Source organism: Littorina saxatilis, linkage group LG13, assembly GCF_037325665.1.
Source record: "Littorina saxatilis isolate snail1 linkage group LG13, US_GU_Lsax_2.0, whole genome shotgun sequence".
Lineage (NCBI taxonomy): Eukaryota > Metazoa > Mollusca > Gastropoda > Littorinimorpha > Littorinidae > Littorina > Littorina saxatilis.
In genome coordinates, this window is record NC_090257.1 from 22,257,647 (window position 1) to 22,267,023 (window position 9,377).

Sequence of the window (9,377 nt, forward strand, 5' to 3'; positions counted from 1 at the left end):
TTGAACGTGACTTGGGTGCTAGCACCGTTAGTTTGTCAGAACAGGAGCCTGTGGTCCATACTACACGCCGGTCCATATTAGGCAATTTCTTCTTTATTTGGTGTTTAACGTCGTTTTCAACCACGAAGGTTATATCGCGACGGGGAAAGATGGGATAGAGCCACTTGTCAATTGTTTCTTGTTCACAAAAGCACTAATCAAAAATTTGCTCCAGGGGCTTGCAACGTAGTACAATATATTACCTTACTGGGAGAATGCAAGTTTCCAGTACAAAGGACTTAACATTTCTTACATACTGCTTGACTAAAATCTTCACAAAAATTGACTATATTCTATACAAGAAACACTTAACAAGGGTAAAAGGAGAAACAGAATCCATTAGTCGCCTCTCACGACATGCTGGGGAGCATCGGGTAAATTCTTCCCCCCAACCCGCGGGGGGAGCAACGTTCCCCTTGCAGACGAAAGTTGGACGTGTAAGCTTATACCAAGGGCCGTAACTCTCCCTCTAGCTTTTCTGCTCGTCACTGGGTGCAATCCCAAAGATGGCGGCAACAGTTCGAAAAGATTCACGATTTTGACGATTACAAACAGTTTGGCGGGAGGTTGGTAATGTTTTCAGTTGCTTGTATGGTTGACACGTATTCTTATCATATGCCAGTAGAACCTATTTTTTCTTTGGCACTTGACATATAGATCTAGTATGCGTTCTTCACATTTGGCGAGATAGCATAGCATGACCGGTCGGCGGTCGTGCATGCTTCACATGAGTATGTGCGGCTGACTCTTGAAACTGAGGTAGGATGTTTTGCTGGGGGCCTTGTTTTTCTCACATAAACAAAGAACTAAAATAACAGGACTAAGGGCAATTTATGTTTTACTTTTTGTATCACAACTAGCTGCGGGACCCTCGGACTCGGACAATGAATAACTGAAGGCCAAAATCCGGTCGCTTCTTCAAATTCTTGACGTCGAGTGGTTGACTGATTTAGCGTACAATGTTCGGTTAATAGTGATACTTTGAACATTATGTTTTCAAGTCTAGCTTAGTTTGAGTGATTCGACATATGATTTGTAATACATGCAATCCTCCGAATGCTGGTAATGTTGAACTTGAACTTAATAGCGTTGTAAATTCAAGTTCACAGTCACAGTCACACAAAAGCTGTGTAAATTGTAATGGTATTTATTGGTAGGTATTCCTTATTCCCACTGGCTATACGCACTCAGAGTGTATACAGGGGTCAGAATCTTGTATACACTCCGGCGTTAACTTGCGGTCGCGAAGCGAATTTGCCATTCGACACCACTTTGAGTTTGATAGGAACGCAGAGCAGTTGATTATTTATTTATTTATTATTTTATTATGGGGAGCTTATATAGCGCGAACCACAAATGTGCTCTCCGCGCTTTACATATTAATTTCTGCCGTTTGAAATGGAATTTTTTACAGACAGACAGACAAACAGACATTTTTTACACACAATATAACGCATTCACATCGACCAGCAAACTTCAAGCCTATTAGGCGAACATTCACCTTTCACGGCCTATTATTCCAAGTCAAACGGGTATTTGGTGGACATTTTTATCTATGCCTATACAAATTTGCCAGGAAAGACCCTTTTGTCAATCGTGGGATCTTTAACGTGTACACCCCAATGTAGTGTACACGAAGAGACCTCGGTTTTTCGTCTCATCCGAAAGACTAGCACTTGAACCCACCACCTAGATTATAAGACTAAGAGACTGTAAGAGTACAAAGAAATGAAATCTGATGCTGCACGGTCTTTGCTGTAACGTAGATTACAATTTCGGGGTGTACTTAAAAGACCAGACACTGAACTGCATCAACACTCGGAGCGTCATTCGACGTCATTTTGTGAAGGTACACTCGGCTTCACTTTCAATTCATGGTATCAAAGTACGCTAGGAACAAACACAGACAAAAACAATCACACACACACACGAAACTGATGCTTCACGGCAGTTTATTGTCGGAGTTCGAAAGACACTTTGAGTGTGTATTGACCTAGAAACGGTTGTAGTAAACTTGTACACTATGTGCATGTACATTATTTGCCAACCCTCGACACTCCGAAAAAAAGAGATAGCGGAAGTCCATACGTCAGACTGATTTTGATTGGCTACTACCTAACGACTTGTTAGGGGGAATTTCATTGGCTACATATTTGTAACAGAGCTTTTCATTGTCAGAGTGTGTGCAGACTCATCGATCCGGTATACACTCAGAGTGCGTATAGCTTTTGATCATTTGTGTGTTTGCTACCCTACATGCCAACTGGCATAACGGGCAGTAAATAAGTGAAAGTGTTTGGTTGAGAAAAATAACCCCCATATATTTGTTTCTTTTTGCAGAAAGGCTGTGGCTGGAGAACTGATGAGTGGTTGGGGAGCACCCTGAGGCCTGATAGCTGGAGAGTCGGTTACGGAGCCCCCAAGCTTGGGCCCAGCAGTCTGTCTCATGAAGCTCGCAAAATAAAGGTTTCATTTCATTTGAACTTTTTTTATTGAGAACAAAGGAGTCATTATTAAGTTAAAACTTGAATGCAAAGAACTGCGGTCTTTGTTTCTTTGTTTCAGAGAAAGGTTAAATCAATAAATGGAGATCAATGTTCCATGGATTTTGAGCTGTTTTTTTCTTGGCAATAAGCGTGTATCATGAGCGACCGACCTAGGGGAGACTAAGATACAGCTCTGTGGATCGGGTGTCAGCTCTGTTGAAACAGATTGGAAGGAGAATTATGTTTCATCATAGCTGAAATGTTCATTAATGATTTGTGTACAGCAGTTTGTTGAGAATGTTACTTCTTCGTTCTAGCCTCGAGACTATGATTGAACCGATTGCTAATTTAGAATGTATAATCACTAAATCAGTTACTCTTGATCTTTGTTTTCGTTATCTTCCATCTTTCATGAAACGCATCTGTGCAGTTTATTCTGTAAGTGTAACTTGAATATTGACTAAAATGATTATTTACGTGAATACAACTACAAGAGCAAGTTCAAGTTCAAGATCTGCGTCATGTCATAACTTATGAATGTTGGCACCCTTGAGTATTATTTTTTGAGTCACTTGAGAAAAAGTGACTATGTAATCGGTCAGTGTTAGTCTGTCCGGCCGGCCGTCCGGCCGGCCGTAGACACCACCTTAACGTTGGACTTTTCTCGGAAACTATCAAAGCGATCGGGCTCATATTTTGTTTAGTCGTGACCTCCAATGACCTCTACACTTTAACGATGGTTTCGTTGACCTTTGACCTTTTTCAAGGTCACAGGTCAGCGTCAAAGGAAAAATTAGACATTTTATATCTTTTCTCGGAAACTATCAAAGCGATCGGGCTCATATTTTGTTTAGTCGTGACCTCCAATGACCTCTACACTTTAACGATGGTTTCGTTGACCTTTGACCTTTTTCAAGGTCACAGGTCAGCGTCAAAGGAAAAATTAGACATTTTATATCTTTGACAAAGTTCATCGGATGTGATTGAAACTTTGTAGGATTATTCTTTACATCAAAGTATTTACATCTGTAGCCTTTTACGAACGTTATCAGAAAAACAAGGGAGATAACTAGCCTTTTCTGTTCGGCAACACACAACTTAACGTTGGGCTTTTCTCGGAAACTATAAAAGTGACCGGGCTCAAATTTTATGTGAACGTGACTCATTGTGTTGTGAATAGCAATTTCTTCCTGTCCATCTGATGCCTCATATAATATTCAGAACTGCGAAAGTGACTCGATCGAGCGTTTGCTCTTCTTGTTGGTAAAGAAAGGACATACAAAAATATAATGGAACTCGTCCCCAAGGTCACCTGATGAACATTTGTGACAGATTCTGTCTTGTCTGGGAATACCAAGAGTCCTACCTTTTTGTATAGGCAATTTATGATTCAGTGTTCTAAATTTTAAAACAGCGTTTGCTAAATTAACCGGCAGGATGGACAAGTACTTTTCAAACTCAAAATTCTCTTTATACATTCTATAATTATAATAAAACTCATTGTTATTTATTTCTGAATGCCAGGTTTGGACAAATTGGTCTTGTAGCCTATTTTTCATCAGTGCTTTGAAAGTATTAAAATAACCACCATCCGTTACATTATTGATAGTTTGATTGTGCCAAAAATCACTAAAGCCTAACTCATTTAGAACACCATGGACAGAAAGCAAAAATTTTGACTTGTATACACCAGATTCATACATTTTAAACAAAAAACGATATGTCACACAAGAAAGTTTGTCAGAACCATTAGAAAATGCAAGTTTGTACCAAAAATTCAGCATACGACATTTCGCTTGAATACTTACAGGGAACTGACCTAATTCACCCAAAACCATGTTTGTTGGTGTTGATTTGCCAACTTTCAAAATCATCTTAAAAAATCGTATCTGTAATTTGTTAGCTAAATCAGACATGTAAGGGCACCATACTTCAGAACCGTAAAGTAAAATAGGGACCACAGTTTTTTCAAAGAGGTCAATTTGAACATCAAGAGGCAAAAACAGTTTTCTAGTTTTACGTAATAAAGCAAACATGGCATGGTTGACATAGCCGCTGCTTTTGCTGCTCTGTCCGCCATTTCATTTCCCCGGATTCCTGTGTGGGATGGCAGCCACATGAGGGAAAAGTCTGTTCCTTTTGTCATAATTTGGTGGGCTAAGAAATGAATTTCAGTTTGCATCTCTCCTCTGTTCTTGGTGCCATGTGCAAGTGCTTGCAACGAGGATTTTGAGTCCGTAAGGATGACCACCCCCAGGGGTGGGGTTGGCAGATCGTTTATCAGTGTGCAGGCCATGTAGATAGCAAATAACTCTGCAGAGAAGATGCTGATCCCCTTGTTTAGCTTGTATTTTCGTGTTATATCAAGTCCAGGAATCGACAAGGCACACCCAGCCTCCCCTGACTGCAGGATCGAACCATCTGTGAAGACCTGTAGGTGGCTTTTAAATCGTTGATCGATCTTTTCTTTTGCAACTGTGGCTAGCAGCAATGGGTCTTCTGCCTTTTTGAGGCCGTCTCCATAGTCTATGATCAGATTTGGGGCTTCAAGCAGCCATGGAGGGTAAGGAAGAGTACCACCTGTGACCAGCTTTTCCTTGGACAGGCCACTCTGTTCCCATATGCCCTTCACATGGTTGTAACTATATTGGGAGCACTGTTTGGTATGTATGAGTCTTGGATTCAAGAGCTTTGTATTGCATGTGGTCGGTATCTCCCATGTCTGGGGTAAATACTTCCACTGCCGTGTTTGGGACACAGTGTATTCTGACAGCCAGCTGTGCACATCTGAGGTGGCATTCCTCTTTCAGTGGCAGCCATCCCACTTCCTGGTAAAGTAGAGTGGAGACTGCCGATCTGGGGACCCCCAGCGCCACTTTGAGAGCGGCTCTTTCTACTCTTTCAAGCTTTACCCACTGACTGTCAGGAGCTGCAAAGAAAGCCTCTTGGCCATAGCTGAGGCGCGACCGAACAAGGGCACGGACAAGATGGATCAATGGTTTTCCGGCTGCCCACGACTCTCTGCTCAGAACCTTCATCAGTTTTAGAGAGCGTTGAGCTTTTCTCACAAGTGAGTCTATGTGTGGGCCCCAACTGAGAGAGCTTGTGAATGTCACTCCCAAGAACTTGGTTTTATCTGCTGGCACCAGCTGCACCCCATTTATGGTGATGGAACATGTCCTTTTGACAAGCTGCACTCCTGTGAAAGCCATGAACACGTTTTTTTCGGTAGATAGCTCAAAGCCATTCGTCTGCATGTATGGTCTTGGTCACCAATTTGTTCACCTCAAGTGTTGCGAGCTGGTTCTAGTGTGCTTGCAGCAGACCCAGCACAGCACAGATCCACTTCTGGAATCTTAAGCTAAATGTGTCCCAAGACACACATTTTGTAGTCCTGGCATCCTGAAAGGCAGAGGCCCCAACCTACAGGTTTGCTACCATACCAAAAACGCCTCCAGACACGGGAACTTGGGAGCAGAGGCAACAGCTCCGCTTGAACCTCAGAAACCAAATGTGCCTCCAGACACACAGATCCCTTAGACGGCCGAGGCTGTGGCCTCTAAGGTTCTCTTGTACCAAACCGCCTCCTGACTCTGCATCAGATTGCTTGCGCTGGCATCTGCTTACATAGACCCACATTAAGTCACCACCGAGTGGTAGACACAGACGACATTTGGTAGCACTGACTGCCAGCTTCACGGTAATGCGTACCCATAGCGCGGCTCTGCATGGGTGGGAATGTTCTGAGCAAAACACTATGTGTTACTCCATACCCCCCCGCCCTCCATGGAACTTCTTGACCCCAACCAATTGGGGGGGGGGGGGGGGGGGAGTTTGCCCAGTCGGTAGAGGCGCTGGCTTTAAAACCGGTTGTTACTATCAGCGTGGGTTCAACCCCCAAGTTCGGCGCGGGATGTGTGTCCCAGAGTCAACTTTGTGCAGACTCTCCTCGGTGTCCGAACACCCCCGTGTGCACGATAAAGATCCCAGGGTCACAGCGAAAGCCTCAGGCCTTGGAAACACGAATACATGCATGCAAAAATATGAAACCCAGGTGTCCGTTCGGCCAACAGCCAATAAAGTAACCATTTCAGCACTGACCCAAGACGACCCAACCTGGTCCCTAGCCCATTTCAGGTCTCCTTTAGCAGCCGGCAGCCAGCTGTCTACATCCCCCCCCCCCCCCCCCCCCCCCCCCACATTTTTATTTTTTATTTTCATACAAAGCCGGGTTTTCCCGTGTAACATGCCCCTAATGGCTTTGCCGTGAGGGCGTAAAACTTTCATTTCATCGTTACCGGAAACAGACATATTTTTCTTTTTGGCCTAAGGAACCTTTGCTCAAACTGACTCTTTACGAAGAATTGTCTCACGACAGAATTGTTTTGTGTGTGGGTTTTTTTAGTAACTGGCAGAGGCCTGGCTTTTCACTAATTGCAATAATATATGATGCACTGACATATCTTGGATAAGATAGGGCTAATTAACATTTAGAGGATGTTGACCCTCACACATCCTGAGTGCTGCCCCAAAAGCGTGGGATGAGGGATTGTTGCTAGATTAGTAGTGTGCATGTACAATGCAAGTCTACATCCTGATCAGCTATTAATAATCTCATTGTGGTTGTCACATTTAAATCTTGCATTGATGGCAGGATTTTACAGACCTTGCAAACAGTCATAAGTCGGGCAGCAATATGGGATGTTTTGAGTTAAGATTAACTGATAGTGAATAATTCTAAATAATAAGTCTAAAATTAGTCCAGTAATTGTGACAAAGCTGCTGCAGTAACAATCTACGGAACAAAGAGCACTTTGATGTGTAACAGGAAATGTTTGCCCAGTTACAGAACTGCCTGAAAAATAGACGAGGCTGCATATAGACTTCTCAGTGATGTTGATTGTCTGACATTGGCAGTCATAATTGTCACTCGCATGAAACCGTGGTTTTCCAGGATAGTGGTTTTTTGCTGTTCGTATGAGGAAGAAGTCAAGACAGTACTCTTGAGCTCTTGAGACAAGTGGATATTTATTGCGTGATAACTTCAGCCATGTGGAAACGAAGGGTCAGTAACAGTGTTGCAGAGTTCTCGTTAGACCGATGATGACTGGAAAATAATATATGTATGTCTAATATGGCACAGTCTCTGTGGTGGTGTGCACTCTGTAATTGTGCATTACAAATGATACTTCAAGCAATTATGTCTGTGTACTGTACAGGCTTGTGAATTCTCTTTGTGGCCATCTCTGGGTGTTTTAATTGTCAGTGTAGGCAGGATAAAAACAATTTGTGCACACAAAAATCAGATTGTGTCAAAATGCTGATCATTTGTTGTGAGTGTATGGAGCAATGCATGCAGGGATGTTGCCTGAGGCTAATTGGACAATCTGGACAAAAATATATATATCGGTTCAAATGTCCTAGATACTAACAAGTTTGTGCTGTCAGAAGAGCTCCTACATTTCAAAACTATCGGACAGTTGAACAGCCAGGGGTCAGAGGACAGTTGAACAGCCAGGGGTCAGGTTACGAATGCGTTAGATCAAATATGCATGCAACTGTGGCCGAAGACCATCAAGGCCTGACAACATTAACATTCTGCACGATTTTGTTAGTTACATTGACAGAACAACTGTCTGCATGGTGCATACATACACTGGCTCGCTGCATGGGTGCTGCAGGAAATTCTCACACTCACACAGGCGCCCACAGATTAAACTTAACAGCAACTTACAGTTTTTGCTGAGTAACTGTGTGGCATAAAAATTTCAGTTTCTTCAAGGACTCAGATTAATCTGCTTTAGTGACATTGGGGGGGATTTTGGGGTAAACAGACCACCACTCATTTTGACTCTCTATATTTTTTTTTCTCCTCAGGCCAAGTCAGTGACGGGCGACCCAGCGGGCCCATGGCGGTCAGTGGAGTCGATCGACAAGCTGACCACGACGCTGTTCCCAGAGTGCGCCACAGTGGACGACCTGTTTATACGCGCTGTGAAGCTGTACACCAACAGCAGGTGTCTGGGCACTCGCGAACTGCTGCGGGAGGAGGAGGAGCAACAGCCCAATGGTCGCATCTTCAAAAAGGTTGGTGTCTTATTTTAAAACTTGATACAGTGGAATCCCCCTTCTAAGACACACCCCACCCCACCCCCACCCCCCACAAGAGATAACAGCAAAAGATAACAGACATGTTGAGAAAATGGATATTGACATGAGCCGGCATGAGTTGTAAAACTGGATTTCCAAGATGTTCAGAGATTACCATGAACTTATTGGATAGGTGGAGGGAGGGGGCGTGGATGGGGGGTAGAGGAGGAGGGGCTATTAGAAAGACAGTGCTAGCTGAACAGTTTGTTGACTAAAGCAATGTTTCAGGTTGTTCTTGGGGAGTATCTGTGGGAATCGTTTGAAGGTGTGTTCACGCGGATCAGCAACTTCGGCAGCGGCCTGCTTGCCACTGGTCAACGGCCACGCTCCAAGGTGGTCATCTTCGCCGAAACCCGCGCCGAATGGATGATAGCTGCACAGGCCTGCTTCAAGTACAACTTTCCTTGTGAGTCTTGGTGTGTTTGAGTGGGAGAGAGAGAGTGTGTGTGTGGTCATCTTCACCGAGACCCGCGCCGAGTGGATGATAGCTGCTCAGGCCTGCTTCAGGTACAACTTTCCTTGTGAGTCTTGGTGTGTTTGAATGGGAGAGAGAGAGTGTGTGTGTGTGGTCATCTTCACCGAGACCCGCGCTGAATGGATGATAGCTGCTCAGGCCTGCTTCAAGTACAACTTTCCTTGTGAGTCTTGGTGTGTTTGAGTGGGAGAGAGAGAGAGAGAGTGTGTGTGTGGTCATCTTCACTG

The 9,377-nt window shown here is 43.8% G+C and overlaps 1 protein-coding gene across 1 annotated transcript; it reads left to right on the forward strand.

Annotated features, from left to right (window-relative positions):
* Positions 1-7,188: 7,188 nt before the first annotated feature.
* On the forward strand, positions 7,189-9,101 carry LOC138946122 (fatty acid CoA ligase Acsl3-like). The gene is made up of 3 exons (XM_070317626.1): positions 7,189-7,590; positions 8,403-8,612; positions 8,904-9,101. Exons 1-3 carry the CDS (start codon positions 7,576-7,578, stop codon positions 9,099-9,101), a joined length of 423 nt encoding a protein of 140 aa, XP_070173727.1. The 5' UTR covers positions 7,189-7,575.
* Positions 9,102-9,377: the final 276 nt, after the last annotated feature.

What these genes read in the sequence shown, in the direction of transcription:
- LOC138946122 (XM_070317626.1), top strand. An exon ending in ATGGTCGCATCTTCAAAAAG is followed by an intron (nt 8,613 to 8,903) that starts GTTGGTGTCTTA and finishes GCAATGTTTCAG; the next exon opens with GTTGTTCTTGGGGAGTATCT.